The sequence below is a fragment of the Rana temporaria genome (genome assembly GCF_905171775.1).
Source record: "Rana temporaria chromosome 4 unlocalized genomic scaffold, aRanTem1.1 chr4r, whole genome shotgun sequence".
NCBI classification, from domain to species: Eukaryota; Metazoa; Chordata; class Amphibia; order Anura; family Ranidae; genus Rana; species Rana temporaria.
In genome coordinates this window covers 358,463-377,222 of record NW_024404452.1, presented here as the reverse complement: position 1 = coordinate 377,222, position 18,760 = coordinate 358,463, and the positions used below count along the sequence as shown (strand labels likewise).

Below are 18,760 nucleotides of genomic sequence, written 5' to 3'. Positions count from 1 at the left end.
GAGAAGGGATCACTGCTCCAGGTGGGTCACTATGTAGAGATGGACTGACTCAGGATACCGTGGGTGCTGGCAATGCACTGACCATGCATCAGATACGAAGAAGGAGGATGGATAGCCGCACTCCAATGACCAAACAGTTGTCTTTTATTCAAAAAAACACAGCAAGTACATCACTTCACAGGTGCAACAAAGGAACAGGTAGATAGCCGACGCGTTTCGCACTGAGCTAGTGCTTAATCATGACTAGTGTGCAAACTGGACTGTTTAACCTATATATAGGAAATAGAGGTGAGCATGTGACTCCCTAAGGGAGTCATATGCTATTTCCTATACATAGGTTAAACAGTCCCTAAGGGAGTCACATGCTCACCTCTATTTCCTATACATAGGTTAAACAGTCCAGTTTGCACACTAGCCATGATTAAGCACGTCGGCTATCTACCTGTTCCTTTGTTGCACCTGTGAAGTGATGTACTTGCTGTGTTTTTTTGAATCAAAGACAACCGTTTGGTCATTGGAGTGCGGCTATCCATCCTCCTTCTTCGTCCATACAGTTTTGTTCAAAATTATTCAACCCCCCAATGCTGTAAAGGGTTTTAGGGAATTTAGTGTACATTTGTAATTGTATTCAGAATGAAATCCTACAAGGACTTCTTAACCACTTAAGCCCCGGACCTTTAGGCAGCTAAATGCCCAGGCCAGGTTTTGCGATTCGGCACTGCGTCGCTTTAACAGACAATTGCGCGGTCGTGCGACGTGGCTCCCAAACAAAATTGGCGTCCTTTTTTCCCCACAAATAGTGCTTTCTTTTGGTGGTATTTGATCACCTCTGTGGTTTTTATTTTTTGCGCTATAAACAAAAATACAGCGACAATTTAGAAAAAAATTCAATATTTTTTACTTTTTGCTATAATAAATATCCCCCAAAAACATATATAACATTTTTTTCCCTCAGTTTAGGCCGATACGTATTCTTCTACCTTTTCTTGGTAAAAAAAATCGCAATAGGCGTTTATCGATTGGTTTGCGCAAAATTTATAGCGTTTACAAAATAGGGGATAGTTTTATTGCATTTTTATTAATTATTTTTTTTTTACTACTAATGGCGGCGATCAGCGTTTTTTTTCGTGACTGCGGCATTATGGCGGACACTTCGGACAATTTTGACACATTTTTGGGACCATTGTCATTTTCACAGCAAAAAATGCATTTAAATTGCATTGTTTATTGTGAAAATGACAGTTGCAGTTTGGGAGTTAACTAGGGTTGTCCCGATACCATTTTTTTTTAGGACTGAGTACAAGTACCGATACTTTTTTTCAAATACTCACCGATACCGAATACCGATACTTTTTTTAAATGTGTCCCCAAATGCAGCCATGTCTCCCCACAAATGCAGCCATGTCCCCCCACAGATGCAGCCATGTCCCCCCCAGATGCAGCCATGTCCCCCCCATATGCAGCCATGTCCCCCCCATATGCAGCCATGTCCCCTCCATATGCAGCCATGTCCCCCCCATATGTAGCCATGTCCCCCCCATATCCAGCCATGTCCCCCCCCATATGCAGCCATGTCTCCCCATATCCAGCCATGTCCCCCCATATGCAGCCATGTCCCCCCCCCATATGCAGCCAAGTCCCCCCCATTATCCAGCCATGTCCCCCCATATGTAGCCATGTCTCCCCCCATATGTAGCCATGTCTCCCCCCATGTAGCCATGTCTCCCCCCCATGTAGCCATGTCTCCCCCCCATGTATCCAGTCATGTCTCCCCCCCATGTAGCCATGTCTCCCCCCCATGTATCCAGCCATGTCTCCCCCCCATGTATCCAGCCATGTCTCCCCCCATGTATCCAGCCATGTCTCCCCCCCATGTATCCAGCCATGTCTCCCCCCCATGTATCCAGCCATGTCTCGCTTACCTGCATCCCCGCTACCGCCGACTGTGTAATACGCGCCGGGAACATTACAGCTTTGAATGGCTGTAATGATTGGCGCCGCGCTGCGTACAGACACTCCCCCTCGCTCGCGATTGGACAGTTCACCCGAGCAAGGGGGAGTGTCTATGCGCGGCGCAAATCATTGCAGCTATTCAAAGCTGTAATGTTCCCGGCGCGTATTACACAGTCGGCGGTAGCGGGGATGCGGCGGGAAGCGGCGTAACGGCGGCGGGATACGGCGTAACGGCGACAGCGGCGGCGGGGCTAGTATTCTATTCCGGTATTGGGGGTATTTGCGGGAGTACGAGTACTCCTGCAAATACTCGGAATCGGTCCCGATACCGATACTAGTATCGGTATCGGGAAAACCCTAGAGTTAACCACAGGGGGCGCTGTAGGAGTTAGTGTTCACTTAGTGTGTGTTTACAACTGTAGGGGGGTGTGGCTGTAGGACTGACGTCATCGACCGAGTCTCCCTATATAAGGGATCTCTCGATCGATGCAGCGCCATAGTGAAGCACGGGGAAGCCGTGTTTACATACGGCTCTCCCCGTTCTTCAGCTCCGGGGAGCGATCGCGACTATAAACGAATAGTCGCGCTGTCGTCCCGGGTCGCTCCCCGTGGGAATCCGACTGCCGCATGTAGCGGGGGGGTCCCGATCGGACCCCCCACCCGCTAGAAGGCAAGGACGTACATGTACACCCATTTGCCTGTACATGCCATTCTGTGGACGTACATTTACATGCGGCGGTCGGGAAGTGGTTAAAGAACCATATGCAACTAAAATTACATCAATTGGTTTTGTAATACAGTAGTAAATGTTTATTTTGTGAATTCTTCATTTGCACAATTAAACCCCTTAAAGACTACCACTCTGAAGAACAGAGGTTCATTGAAGTGTTTTCAATCAGGTATTGAAAACAACTGTGGATGTCATGGAGCAGCAATAAAGCCTAATAAGCACCAGGAAGACAATAGAAGAGGTGATTACTCTTCACAGGAAGGGCAATGGCTATAAGAAGGTTGCAAAGATGTTAAACATACCAAGAGACACAATAGGAAGCATCATTCGCCATAAGTCACCAGACTTAAATCCGATTGAGAACCTCTGGTGGGACTTAAAGAAAGCAGTTGCAGTGCGCAAGCCTAAGAATGTGACTGAAGGTGGAAGCGGCGGTGGAGGAGGAGGAGGTAGCCAACATAGCAGGTTTTGGTTTTTAATTGATTTATTTTTTAAATTAGGGTAAACCCCAAAAGAGTGAGAAAGATCTAGGGTTGCTACCTCATCCCTTTAAACCTGAACACAGAGTAATTACACAGGTTCTGGGGCTAATTTACTGTCGATAAGGCACCAAGTGAGTTTAATTAGCAGCACCTTAATCAGCCAGAGAACCTGTGTAATTAATATGTTTTTTCTTTTAAAGGGATGAGATGGCAACCCTAGAAAGATCAGAAAAAAAACAATGGCTGGGTAAGGCCGGCCCGGTGTCTATTCTGCACAAGGTACGGACAAGTCCTCTGGGATCCATGCCTGGTTCATTTTAATGAACGTGAGCTTGTCCACATTGGCTCTGGACAGCCGGCTGCGCTTGTCTGTGATAACGCCCCCTGCCGTGCTAAATACACGTTCAGACAATACAGGCGTAAAGGGCAAGCTCAGGCCATGTAACAAATTTGGAGACCCAGAATTTTAAGGGGGCATAGCCGTCATTCAGTACTTGTAGGCATGTGCACACATACTGCTCCACCATGTTGCTGAAATGCTGCCTCCTGCTAAAACGTTCCATATCAGCTGGTGGTGCTGTTTGTTGTGGTGTGCTGACAAAGCTTTTCCACATTTCGGCCATGCTAACCCTGCCTTCTGAGGTGCTGGCGGTGCCCCTGCTGCGTTGGCGACCTCTTCCTCCTCCTCTGCCTTCGCCTTCTGCTTCCACTGTGCCCCCGCTGCCAGGTGGGAATTGCACCAGCAGCGCATCTACCAGCGTGCGCTTGTACTCGCGCATCTTGCGTTCACTCTCCAGTGAGGGGATTAAGGACGGTACATTGTCCTTGTAACGGGGATCCAGCAGTGTGGCCACCCAGTAATCAGCACCTGTCATAATGTGCGAAACACGCCGGTCGTTGCGGAGACACTGCAGCATGTAATTGCTCATGTGTGCCAGGCTGCCCAGAGGCAACGAAAAGCTGTCCTCTGTGGGAGGTGTATCATCTGTGTCCTCTGTATCCCCCCAGCCACGCACCAGTAATGGCCATGAGCTGGTCTGGATGCCATCCTGCTGTGAACATGGTACCTCCTCCTCCTCCATGTCTTCCTCCTCCTCATCCTCCACCGCGTCATCCTCCAGAACTGTGCCCTTGCTGGACAATTGTGTACCTGGCCTTTGTTGGTGCACGAACCCACCCTCGGAACCACTTGTGAATGACTGCCCTAAAAGCCTTGGAAATGATCCCGATTCCTCCTCCTCCTCCTGTGCCACATCCTCTTCCATCATCGCCCGTAGCGTTTTTTCAAGGAGGCATAGAACTGGGATAGTCACGCTGAGAGCGGCGTCATCGGCACTGGCCATGTTTGTGGAGTACTCAAAACAGCGCAACAAGGCACACAGGTCTCGCATGGAGGCCCAGTTATTGGTGGTAAAGTGGTTCTGTTCCGCAGAGCGACTCGCGCGTGCGTGCTGCAGCTGGAACTCCACTATCGCCTGCTGCTGCTTGCACAGTCTGGCCAGCATGTGCAAGGTGGAGTTCCACCTTGTGGGCACATCACATATGAGGCGGTGAGCGGGAAGGCCGAAGTTACGCTGCAGCGCTGCCAGGCGAGCAGCAGCAGGGTGAGAACGCCGAAAGTGCGCACAGACGGACCGCACTTTCTGCAGCAGCTGTGGCATATCGGGGTAAGTTTTCAGGAAACTCTGCACCACCAAATTCAGCACATGCGCCAGGCAAGGGATGTGCGTCAAAGCGGCTAGGCCCAGAGCTGCTACGAGATTTCGCCCGTTATCGCACACCACCAGGCCCGGCTTGAGGCTCACTGACGCCAACCATTAATCGGTCTGTTGTTCCATGTCCCTCCACAACTCCTGCGCGGTGTGTGGTTTTTCCTCCAAACAGGAAAGTTTTAAAACTGCCTGCTGGCGTTTACCCATGGCTGTGCTGAAGTTGGTGGTGAATTTGTTACGCTGACTGGATAAGGAGGCGGTAGAGGATGAGGAAGCGGAGTAGAAGGAGTTAGGAACAGGAGGCAAACTGAAGCGCCCTGCAATCCTCGGTGGTGGAAGGACATGCGCCAAACTGCTATCTGCCTCAGGCCCAGCCGCCACTGCATTTACCCAGTGCGCTGTTAGGGAGATATAACGTCCCTGACCGCGCTTACTGGTCCACGTATCCATAGTTAGGTGGACCTTGGCACAGATGGCGTTGCGCAGTGCACACCTGATTTTGGCCCCCATTTGGTTGTGCAGGGAAGGGATGGCTCGCCTGGAAATGTAGTGGCGGCTGGGCATGACGTACTGTGGGACAGCCAATGCCATCAGGCTTTTAAAACTCTGCGTCTCCACCAGACGGAATGACAGCATTTCAAAGGCCAGTAATTTTGAAATGCTGGCATTCAGGGCCAGGGATCGCGGGTGAGTAGAGGGGTACTTCCTCTTACGCTCCAGTGTTTGGGAGATGGAGAGCTGAATGCTTCCATGGGACATTGTGGAGATGTTTGGTGACCCAGGTGGTAGAGTTGCTTGCCGGTCCTCTAATTGAGGGGTGGCAGGTGGCACTGTCACTACAGAGGTGGATGAAGAGGCAGAGAGGCCCGAGACTGATGCAGAAGAGGAAGCAGGAGGAGCCAGAGACCTTTCTTGGTTTTTGAGGTGTCTATTCCACTGCAGCTCGTGCTTTGCACTTAGATGCCTGGTCATGCAGGTTGTGCTTAGGTTGAGAACGTTTATGCCTCGCTTCAGGCTCTGATTGCACAACGTGCAAACCACGCGTGTCTTGTCATCAGCACATTGTGTGAAGAACTGCCACGCTAGGGAACTCCTTGGACCTGGCTTTGGTGTGCTCGGTCCCTTGCTGCGTTGGGCAGTAGCAGGCGTACTGTCTAGGGGACGGACGCTCTGCTTTGGCACCCTGCTCCCTCTTCTGCTGTGCTGGTGGCTCTGTGCGACCACCGCCTCTTCCTCCGAACTACATGGGTCACCTGCATGAGGTTGATTCCATGTCGGGTCGAGGACCTCATCGTCCTCCACATCATCTTCCACCCAGTCTTCACCACTGCCCTCCTTGTCGGTCTGCACAATTGCAAAAGCACCAGCAGTTGGCAACTGTGTTTCATCATCATCCAAGACGTGCTGTGATGGTCCCCCCCATGTACTCATCTTGAAATATAAGTGGTTGGGCATCGGTGCACTCAATCTTTTCCCCTTCTGGGGCTGGGCTAGGTGGATGGTCCTGGGAACATATGCTAACAGACTCATCAAAAAGAAGAAGAGACTGCTGCATGCTTTGGGGCCCAGACTGCTTGGCTGATTTGCAAGGGCGTGAGGTGAAAGACTGATGGTGAACATCGGCTGCAGGCGCCAACTCTGAACTTTCAGCACAAGACTGGTTGGAAAACAATGTGAAGGAACTGGAGGCACTGTCAGCTACCCAATCTACTACCGCCTGTTCTGCTCCTGGCCTCAACATTCGTAGAGCTGGATTAGGTCCAACCAAATACCGCTGCAGGCTCTGTCGCCTACTCACACCTGAGAAAGGTGTTTCACTTGTGCGTGTAGCTGGCACAGATCGACCACGTCCTCTCCCTGTAACAGGAGCTCCACCAGCAGCACCACGACCGCGGCCACGTCCCTTATTTGACATTTTCCTCATATTTCTCAAAATATGGATTTAAATATTTAAATACAACAATAGTGTAATATGGTGAAATAGGCAGAGATTCACCTATATATTTCTCTACCTATAGCAAGAAGCAGGAACCTAGCCCTAAACAATGTACTGCACAGACAGTATATCACAGGGGACAGGTAGAGTGCTGGTGAAATAGGCAGAGATTCACCTATATATTTCTCTACCTATAGCACGAAGCAGGAACCTAGTCCTAAACAATGTACTGCACAGACAGTATATCACAGGGGACAGGTAGAGTGCTGGTGAAATAGGCAGAGATTCACCTATATATTTCTCTACCTATAGCAAGAAGCAGGCACCTAGTCCTAAACAATGTACTGCACAGACAGTATATCACAGGGGACAGGTAGAGTGATGGTGAAATAGGCAGATATTCACCTATATATTTCTCTACCTATAGCAAGAAGCAGGAACCTAGTCCTAAACAATGTACTGCACACACAGTATATCACAGGGGACAGGTAGAGTGCTGGTGAAATAGGCAGAGATTCACCTATATATTTCTCTACCTATAGCAAGAAGCAGGAACCTAGTCCTAAACAATGTACTGCACAGACAGTATATCACAGGGGACAGGTAGAGTGCTGGTGAAATAGGCAGAGATTCACCTATATATTTCTCTACCTATAGCAAGAAACAGGAACCTAGCCCTAAACAATGTTATGCACAGACAGTATATCACAGGGGACAGGTAGAGTGCTGGTGAAATAGGCAGAGATTCACCTATATATTTCTCTACCTATAGCAAGAAGCAGGAACCTAGTCCTAAACAATGTACTGCACAGACAGTATATCACAGGGGACAGGTAGAGTGCTGGTGAAATAGGCAGAGATTCACCTATATATTTCTCTACCTATAGCAAGAAACAGGAACCTAGCCCTAAACAATGTACTGCACAGACAGTATATCACAGGGGACAGGTAGAGTGCTGGTGAAATAGGCAGAGATTCACCTATATATTTCTCTACCTATAGCAAGAAGCAGGAACCTAGCCCTAAACAATGTACTGCACAGACAGTATATCACAGGGGACAGGTAGAGTGCTGGTGAAATAGGCAGAGAGTCACCTATAGATTGCTGTCTCTATAGCAAATAGCTGGAACCTCTCCCTCAACTGTACTGGACACACAAACTGGGGTCTTTCACTTCTGAAAAACGTACAGTGTCATGCGGAGTCCCTCAGGGATCTCCCTTATCAGCCGTATTGTTTAATATCTATCTTCGCCCTCTCTTTGAAATCATCAGTTACTTTACCACTCCTATGCAGACGACACACAACTGTATTTCCGCATCTGGAACAAAAAGGACCATTCTCTTGGACTAGAGAAATGTCTCACTCTAATAGATAACTGGATGACAAACAGTTATCTTAAACTCAATGGTTCGAAAACAGAACTTCTCCTGTTTCACGCTAACCGGAAAAATCACCCCGCGTCAACATGGACTCCCCCACCCATTCTGGGCAAAACTATCACCCCTAGCACCAAAGTCAAAAGTCTCGGAGTCATTTTCGATACCTACATGACAATGGATGTACAAATAGGGTCAGTAGTCAGCGGATTCCACCATCTGCTGCGCCCACTACGCAGACTCACGCCCTTTATCCCGAAAGAGGACATTGCAGTCGTGGTGGGAACAATTATCAATTCCAGACTCGACTACGCAAATGCCCTCTATCTAGGACTCCCCAAATACCAAATCACTCGTCTGCAAGTCGTTCAAAATACAGCCGCTCGACTAGTGACTGGGAAAAAACCATGGGAATCAATCTCACCTTCATTGAGATCCCTTCATTGTTGCCAGTAAAATACAGAATCACTTTCAAGGCACTCTGCCTAATACATAAGTGTATTCAAGGCAATACCCCCCAATATCTATGCGAAAAAATAAAAGCCCATAACCCCAATCGCATTCTGCGATCCACCAATCAAAACCTCCTCCAGATACCCAAAGCCAGATACAAGTCCAAAGGAGATCGAAGATTTGCAGTCCAGGGACATCGCCTGTGGAATGCACTACCAACCACCATCCGACTGGAGTCGGACCACTTGGCCTTCAGGAGAAAGATTAAAACCCATCTCTTCTGAGGTCAAGGGGTTCCTTACCCATGAAATGGATACAGCGCCCAGAGGCGATTCAGTTTGCATGTGTTGCGCTTTACAAGTCTCTCTCTCTCTCTCTCTCTCTCTCTCACACACAGTATATAACAGGTGGTGGCAGGTGCAGTGCTGGTGAAATATACAGAGAGTCACCTATAGATTGCTGTCCCTATAGCAAATAGCTGGAACCTCTCCCTCAACTATGTACTGGACACACACAGTATATCACAGGTGCACAGGTGGTGGCAGGTGCAGTGCTGTTGAAATATACAGAGTCACCTATAGATTGCTGTCCCTATAGGAAATATCTGGAACCTGTCCCTGAACTATGTACTGGACACACACAGTATATCACAGGTGGTGACAGGTGCAGTGCTGTTGAAATATACAGAGTCACCTATAGATTGCTGTCCCTATAGGAAATATCTGGAACCTGTCCCTGAACTATGTACTGGACACACACAGTATATCACAGGTGCACAGGTGGTGACAGGTGCAGTGCTGTTGAAATATACAGAGTCACCTATAGATTGTTGTCCCTATAGGAAATATCTGGAACCTGTCCCTGAACTATGTACTGGACACACACAGTATATCACAGGTGCACAGGTGGTGGCAGGTGCAGTGCTGTTGAAATATACAGAGTCACCTATAGATTGCTGTCCCTATAGGAAATATCTGAAACCTGTCCCTGAACTATGTACTGGACACACACAGTATATCACATGTGCACAGGTGGTGGCAGGTGCAGTGCTGTTGAAATATACAGTCGCCTATAGATTGCTGTCCCTATAGGAAACATCTGGAACCTGTCCCTGAACTATGTACTGGACACACACAGTATATCACAGGTGCACAGGTGGTGGCAGGTGCAGTGCTGTTGAAATATACAGAGTCACCTATAGATTGTTGTCCCTATAGAAAATATCTGGAACCTGTCCCTGAACTGTGTACTGGACACACACAGTATATCACAGGTGCACAGGTGGTGACAGATGCAGTGCTGTTGAAATATACAGAGTCACCTATAAATTGCTGTCCCTATAGGAAATATATGGAACCTGACCCTGAACTATGTACTGGACACACACAGTATATCACAGGTGCACAGGTGGTGGCAGGTGCAGTGCTGTTGAAATATACAGAGTCACCTATAGATTGCTGTCCCTATAGGAAATATCTGGAACCTGTCCCTGAACTATATACTGGACACACACAGTATATCACAGGTGCACATGTGGTGGAAGGTGCAGTGCTGCTGAAATATACAGAGTCACCTATAGATTGCTGTCCCTATAGGAAATATCTGGAACCTGTCCCTGAAGTATGTACTGGACACACACAGTATATCACAGGTGCACAGGTGGTGGCAGGTGCAGTGCTGTTGAAATATACAGAGTCACCTATAGATTGTTGTCCCTATAGGAAATATCTGGAACCTGTCCCTGAACTATGTACTGGACACACACAGTATATCACAGGTGCACAGGTGGTGACAGATGCAGTGCTGTTGAAATATACAGAGTCACCTATAGATTGCTGTCCCTATAGGAAATATCTGGACCCTGAACTATGTACTGGACACACACAGTATATCACAGGTGCACAGGTGGTGGCAGGTGCAGTGCTGTTGAAATATACAGTCACCTATAGATTGCTGTCCCTATAGGAAATATCTGGAACCTGTCCCTGAACTATGTACTGGACACACACAGTATATCACAGGTGCACATGTGGTGGCAGGTGCAGTGCTGCTGAAATATACAGAGTCACCTATAGATTGATGTCCCTATAGGAAATATCTGGAACCTGTCCCTGAACTATGTACTGGACACACACAGTATATCACAGGTGCACAGGTGGTGGCAGGTGCAGTGCTGTTGAAATATACAGAGTCACCTATAGATTGCTGTCCCTATAGCTGAACAAAATTCCTAAACTATATGAAGCAGAAATAAAGAGTGCTTGTTTAGATTTCTGAAGCAGGATACACCTCTCTGACACTGTCCCTCAATAAACAGGAGCCTGTCCCTACCATAGCTACAACAGAGTGACGAGCCATAAACCATAAGATGATGCAGATCTCAAAGAAATAAAGAGTGCTTGTGTAGATTTCTGAAGCAGGATACACCTCTCTGACACTGTCCCTCAACCAGCAGCAGCCTCTCCCTACACTAGCTAATGCAGAGTGACGACCTGTGCTGTGTGCCTCTATCTAATATAGAGGCTGGTCACATGCTGGGTCACATGCTGCACTGGCCAATCACAGCCATGCCATTAGTAGGCATGGCTGTGATGGCTTCCTAGTAACTCTTTTTTTATCTTAATTTCTCTTTATTGTTTTCCAAAAAATAAATATAAATACAGATTTATATGTTTACATATCGGTGGTATAGATAGTGTAGTTCAATTCCATTGATATATATAAACAAGCATATATTGTTTAAATTCATTAATTTAACACATCCCCTCCCTCTCTTCTCCCCCCTCCCACCCCCCCCCGCTAATATTATAGAAAAATAGGGGCAGGTATCTTCATCTAAGTTTGTTTTTTGATTTGTTAATGAAGAGGAAAAGAGGAAAAAAGGAAGAAGTCAAATCGTAGAGGCCTAGAAAAGGAATCGAGCCGATCACGAGCCATAAAGAACAGAGGGAACTTGATTTCTCCTTGTCGTTAGAGAGCATTAACAATATCTGAGATGGGGAACACCCATTTCTATCAACCAAGGCCCCCACACTCTCTTAAATCTATTATAGTTTCCTTGTTTTATAAAGGCCACCCTCTCGCACCAAATCAAGGCATTGATGGTTTCAACCCAGTTCTCAATTGATGGAGGAGCATACGCTTGCCATCTCTGTGCTATTAGCTTCCGAGCTTGGAATAGGCACCTAAGCACACTTTCCAAAGCTCCTGCGGGGATTCTATGGTCTTCCATATCTCCTAGCAGGCAAGTTCTGGCCTCCGGCTCTAAAGAGGTCTTAAAGATTTTATTAATCGTGGGGAAGGCTGGAATCATCACTGATTAAACGCGCCAATCTACGCGACTGGGTCCTGGGGGTCCCACACGGCACGCTTGTCTCTAATTCACTTCCTCCCACGATGAAAGCATCGGCGCTGGCCTGGAAATTCCTCGTACACATAGGTGAAACCCACCCACGATCGTTCCGCCCTCCTATACCTTTGACTAGCCTGACACATTGCACTGCAGACTTACAGCTGACACGCTGGACAGCCATGGGCATTTGCCACATCCAAGATATATTCAGAGGAGACACACTTCTCACGTTCCCTCAATTGCAAGAAAAATTTCAACTTAACCCAGCGGAGCTATACACCTACATCAGAATCAAACATTGCTTATCACAATCGCCAAAGCCACTCTATGCTATACCTTCTAAAGTGTGGCCGTTCTTGACTGATCACCTCACGAGAAAGAAAGGGATCTCCCTCTTTTATAACATATTCAACCAAAAACTGATCTTTTCCAAAGCCAAACAACATGACCAATAGGACACAGACACAGGCCAAAAAATCACTGAGGATCAATGGCATTTTGCTCTCCGATCCATTCACAAAGCTACTCGTAATACGGGGCTATGGGAACTCACCTTAAAAATCTCCCTACGGTGGTACCTCACGCCAGCTAAAATAGCTAAATTTGGAGGGAACACCACCGATACCTGCTGGAGGTGTGCCAAATCTAAAGGTGATATTTTGCATATACTGTGGTCTTGTCCGGCCATTAGCACGTATTGGACCGCTGTTTTCCACATCCTGTCAGATATTATTGGGAGTTCTCTACTTCCATCTCCGGCTCTGGCGCTACTGAATGTGGACGTAGACTTGATCCCTACTGACTTCAGACTGGTAGCCACCAACATTCTACTGGCCGCTAGGCTGAGCCTAACCAGACTGTGGAAGTCCACAGACTCCCTGACAATAGAAAGCACTTTAGACCTGGTGAATCTGCATTACAACTACGAACTGACATTGGCCTCTAGTAAAGGGCGCCTCAGAGAAGCTCATGAGACGTGGCGCGCATGGACAGAGTGGTCTAGAGTAGCAAGATTTTTGTGAACTCGGTGGCCGCAGGGCTACTTGGGTTGACAGTATTTTCATTATGACTTTGACTTGCTTGCCTGTACTGCTTTATCTCTGTACCTTGTTCACTGTTTTTGTGTATTGCATACACACTCTTGACGAAAAACTGGTATATACTCCAATCTGTATGTCTGTTTATGTGAAAATCTAAATAAAAACTATTGCTTAAAAAAAAAAAAAAGATTTTTATTAATCCTGTTTACCACTTCTGTCCAATATCTGAAAAGCTTGGGGCATCTCCAGAACATGTGAACAAGATCCCCTGTTGCCTTGCACCTGGGGCATTCGTCACTTGGATTCCAGCCTAGTTCAATTTTTTTTTTAGGGGTATAGTAGACCCGGTGCAGTAGAAATAGATGGGACAATCTCTGTGCTGGGGCAATTGACACCAATGTCCCTCTATATAGAATTTCGTTCCACTGCTCCGAGGTTAATAACCCAATGTCTCTTTCCCACCTTTCTCGGCTCTTGGAGACCCCGATTTGACTTATGGCTTTAGCCCCCAATTTATCATATAATGCAGAGATTTGACCTTTTGTGATATTAGTCTGAATCATTTTAAGAAGCGCAGGGGTATTAGTCTTGACCATCGGATGGATCTTAAACTGGGTCTGGAGGGCATGTCTAATCTGTAGATAATTGAAATTTTTTTTATTTGGTATGTTAAATTCATCTCTCAGTTCCGAAAACGTTTTAATACAGTTTCCCTCATACATATGTAATAACCGTGTTATCCCTTGGCTCTCCCAGATTTTAGGGATTTCTATATCTTTAAGTTCTATATCTTTAAGTTCACATGCTCTTTAGGTTCTCATTATGCCAAAGGGGGGCAAACTCAGTTACACCAGTATATCCCAGCAGAGCTTTCGTAGTCTGCCACACTTTAATAATTAGCTTTACAGTTGGGCACTGATGATAAAATGAGTTTTCCTCCAGGGCTTCTATTAGAATTTTATGTGGGGCTTCCTAGTAACTCTAGTATAACAAATGGCGATTGGCTGCCGTGCAGCGTGCCATAAAAAAGCTGAACCCGAACCCGAACTTTTCCCAATTATTCGGGTTCGGGAGCAAAAAAAACCAAAGTCCGTACCGAACCCGAACTTTACAGTTCGGGTTCGCTCAACCCTAGTTGTGAGTAGTCTTGGGAGTTGAACCTGGGCTGCTGAGAATAAGTGGCTGCTGGAGGTGGTGCTGTACGACTGGGGTTGGTAAGCGGCAGCTGGAGGGGGTGCCGCTGATCGATAATCCATCCGAGCTGTTGTCTTGACCACAGGATTGTTCAGTTTCCGGCCGTCTGTGTATTCGTCCGCCAGGCAAGCTGCTTCAGACAAGGTGAAAGGGTTTCGGTCCCGGACCCACTCTCTGACTTCCAGGGACAGTTTGTCAAAGAAGTGCTCCAGCAGGAACACCGGCAGCACCACTTCCCCAGATTCTGCTTGGCATCCAGCGACCCAGTGGGATGCCATGCAGTGTAGGCGGCATGCCTACTCGGTATATGAGTCTCCACTCTGCTTGCTCATCTCTCGGAACCGCCTCCGGTATGCCTCTGGTGTGAGGGCATACCTGGCCAAAAGTGCTTCTTTTACCAGTCCATAGTTCATAATATCCTCATCTGGGATGGCCCTGAACACTTCACTGGCCCGGCCAGACAATTTCCCAGACAAAATGATAACCCATTCCTCTGTGGGCACCCGGTGTAGGGCACATTGCCGTTCAAAATCAGCAAGGTACCCATCAAACTCCCCTTCAGTTTCGATGAAAATTTTTAAAACAGCAAAATGTATTTTTCTCCTTTCAGTTGGTGCTGCTGTGACTTCTGCTGCTGCAGCACATCTTTGCTGTATGCAAATTTGCATCCACAGCCGCTATAACTCGGTCTATGATCTCCGGTGGAGGGTTAGGACCATAGTGTGCCAGTCTTAGTTTAACAGCCTGTTCAAAACTTGCCTCTTCGCGTGTCCTGTCTGTTACACTGGGCCTTCCGGTTATGTTGGGTCTTTCCGCTCCATCCATTTCGAAAAATTCTGCAATAATGTCCCTCCTTCTTACGGTCTGCACCCCCATATTATTACTGAGATCTGCACCCCCATATCATTACTGAAATCTGCACCCCTATAACATTACTGAGATCTACACCCCCATATCATTACTGAGATCTACACCCCCATATCATTACTGAGATCTGCACCCCCATATCATTACTGAGATCTGCACCCCTCATATCATTACTGAGATCTACACCCCCATATCATTACTGAGATCTGCACCCCCTCATATCATTACTGAGATCTACACCCCCCATATCATTACTGAGATCTACACCCCCCCATATCATTACTGAGATCTACACCCCCCCCCATATCATTACTGAGATCTGCACCCCCATATCATTACTGAGATCTACACCCCCCCCATATAATTACTGAGATCTACACCCCCTCATATCATTCCTGATTTCTACACCCCCCATATCATTACTGAGATCTAGACCCCTCATATCATTACTGAGATCTACACCCCCCATATCATTACTGAGATCTGCACCCCCAGATGTCCCCGGATTTAAGAAAAAAAATCTGGTCACCTTACTCCCCCCGAAGGGGGGGTTATGTTCATAGGATATGACCTTCATACCTAAACAGAACCCACAACAGGAGCAGAGAGGGGGAGATTGGAACTCACTGCCCAGAGCCAGGACAGAGGAAGTCTTGGGACTTTATATGACAGCAAGGACTTACCTCAGATCCTGCAGAGTACAGCGAGGATCTCTGAGCCCCTCACATAGAAGTTTTATTCCAGAGTCTCCCAGCTTATTCCGTGATAAATCCAGTGTAATGAGGAATCTGTTAGTGATAAGAATGGATTGAAGATCATCCCAGCCAGAAGAAGTCACATCACAATTCCACAACCTGCAGAGACAAATCCAGACACATGATATTATATTGTAAGATGAACATGAGGAATTATTCCCATTTAGTGAGAAGTAACATAACATCACTAGAGCGGAATATCAGGATTAGGGATGAGCTTTATGTTCGGGTCGAACACGAGTTGGACTCGAACATCGGATGTTCAATCATTCGTCAAAATGTGAACATTATGGGAGGGTCACGCCAAATTCGAGTGGCGCGCCACGCCCCATAATGCACAGCGACATCGCCATGCATTGCTGGCTGATGATTGGCCAAAGCATGCACTATGACACGCATGCTTTGGCCAATCACAGCCCCGTCAGCAAAGAGAGCCATAATTGGCCAAAAGCAGGGTGCCTTTGGCCAATTATGGCTCAGGGGGTTAAGTCCAAGGTCCACACTATATAAGGCCACGTGCATGTTGGCCCTGTGTAGTGTGTTGCTGATGTTGACTGAGAAAGAGATAGAGAGAGAGAGTGTCATTTCATTTAGATTGAGCAGGCAGGCAATTCAGTTAGCTGCAGTGTATTTAGTATATATATATATATATATATATATATAAGAAGGCCAGTATGGTGGCCTGAGTTTATGGGAGGAGCCCGGAGGGTATTTAAGCAGCCCACTCACACATGCTCTTTGTCGGTTCAGTGTGCAGTACTACACGTCGCTGGGCCGACTCTTCCCAGCTCACCTCATGTCCGTGAGTCTGCGCATTCAATTCGCATTCGACATCGCAAGCGCTTTGCGGCTTCTCCCTTCATGGTCTTCGCCCGCGGTTCCGCTTACTTAGCAGGTAGGATTCAAACCTTTTCGTATCTTGTGCAATCTTACAATTCGTTATGCTTCCTATCCTGCATCCCTTTTGGGAAAAAATCTGCCTGAGTTACTTTTGCTTATGTTTCAACATCATTTGGCTCAGGCGTAGTATATTTGTAACTTCCTTCTGCCAAACATACGATTCATTTGTAAATCAATTTGGAGATTGACATGTGTTTGTATGGGTTCTTTGGCAGATTGAGGTGGTAATTGGACTCACATGGTGCCTTCTCTGCACTTGATTAGCCTGGGGGGATGGGTGGTTGGTAGGTGTTCGGTTTCAAAAGCAAGGGGTAGCATACACTCTACAACCAATTCGTATCAGATTCGTTCAATACTCCTTACTATCAATTCGTATCGGATTCATTTCATGCATTTTACAACCATTTTGTATCAGATACATTGCATACTTTCTACCGTTGTCATTCATTGTTTCCCCCATGTCGTGTGTTTTAGTTCCCGCAGCGGAACTTACGAATTGCTTGTACACGGATCTTCTCTCTCGTTTATTTACCAAAGTTATTGCCTGTGTGTCATGCATGGCGCCACACCACATTTTTGGGATGTGTTGCACATCCACTCCAGTCCAAAGCAAACCCAGTCGCACGTTCACTGTCCCAGGTAGGATTCGTTAGCTTGTTTGTCATGTCAAATTCGTGGCCACTCATGGTGTCACCTGTACCATATGTTTGGTTCCAGCAGTGGAGCTTACAAAGCATTGATACGCACTTCTCGTGTTCTATTTTCTACACCAAACCTCGTTGTTTTGCCCCATGCACGGCATCACGCTACACGTTCCCGACATGTTTCACTCCAGCCACAGTCCGCCACAAACTCACTCGCATGGCCCACTGTCGCAAGTAAGATTTGTTATTACATTCTTTATGTCTTATCAATTTGTTACCATTCGTTGTCTCCCATATCGTTCATTAGTGGCCCCTGCGGAACCTACGATTCAAACAGGCGTTGTCCTTCTACCTTATACTGCTTGCTTAAGGTACAAACAAACCAGGTGTTTCTATCCTTTCTCAGTAACCCAATTCTTATTGATTGAGACCTTGCAACCATGCAAATCATCTCAGCAGTCTGATACCCTTGCTGAGACCCTTGCAACACATGACCCTTACAAAATGCAAAAAAAAAAAAAAAAAAAACGCAAAAAGGAAAAAAATATATAAAACGCAAAAAAAAAAAAAAAACAATTGCCACCACGTAATCTCAGCCCAGCAACCTGACACCTGTTGAGACCGTTGCAACGACGCAAAATTCGTCTCCACAGCCTGACACCCTTGCAAACGCAATACCGTCTCAGCAGCCCCACACTCATCGAGACTCTTGCAACCACACAAAATCGTCTCAGCAGCCTGACACCCTTGTTAAGACCCTTGCAACACATGACCCTTACAAAAAAAAAAAAAATTATAAAAAAAACGCAAAAAAAAAAAATGCAAAAACAAATCTAAAAGTGCAGAAAAAAAATTTGCCACCACACAATCTCAGCCCCGCAACCTGACACCTCTTAAGACCGTTGCAACGACGCAAAATTCGTCTCCGCAGCCTGACACCCTTGTTGAGACCCTTGCAAACGCAATACCGTCTCAGCAGCCCCACACTCATGGAGACTCTTGCAAGCACACAAAATTGTCTCAGTAGCCTGACACCCTTGTTAAGACCCTTGCAAACGCAATACCGTCTCAGCAGCCCCACACTCATGGAGACTCTTGGAAAGCACGCAAAATTCGTCTCTGCAGCCTGACACCCTTGTTGAGACCCTTGCAAACGCAATACCGTCTCAGCAGCCCCACACTCATGGAGACTCTTGCAACCACACAAAATTGTCTCAGCAGCCTGACACCCTTGTTAAGACCCTTGCAACACATGACCCGTACAAAACGTAAAAAAAAAAAACGCCAAAAGAAATATAAAAAGTGCAAAAAAAAAAAAAATTGTCACCACACAATCTCGGCCCAGCAACCTGACACCTGTTGAG

At 46.9% G+C, this 18,760-nt stretch overlaps 1 protein-coding gene across 1 annotated transcript in view; it reads right to left on the bottom strand.

The window, feature by feature from the left end:
• The window catches only part of LOC120921788 (ribonuclease inhibitor-like), a 59,234-nt gene extending 43,197 nt beyond the window's left edge, over positions 1-16,037 (bottom strand). Inside the window, exon 1 of the mRNA XM_040334292.1 lies at positions 15,781-16,037. Within this exon, the coding sequence (XP_040190226.1) occupies positions 15,781-16,037 (257 nt within the window). The remainder of the gene's footprint in view (positions 1-15,780) is intronic.
• Between the last annotated feature and the right edge of the window lie 2,723 nt (positions 16,038-18,760).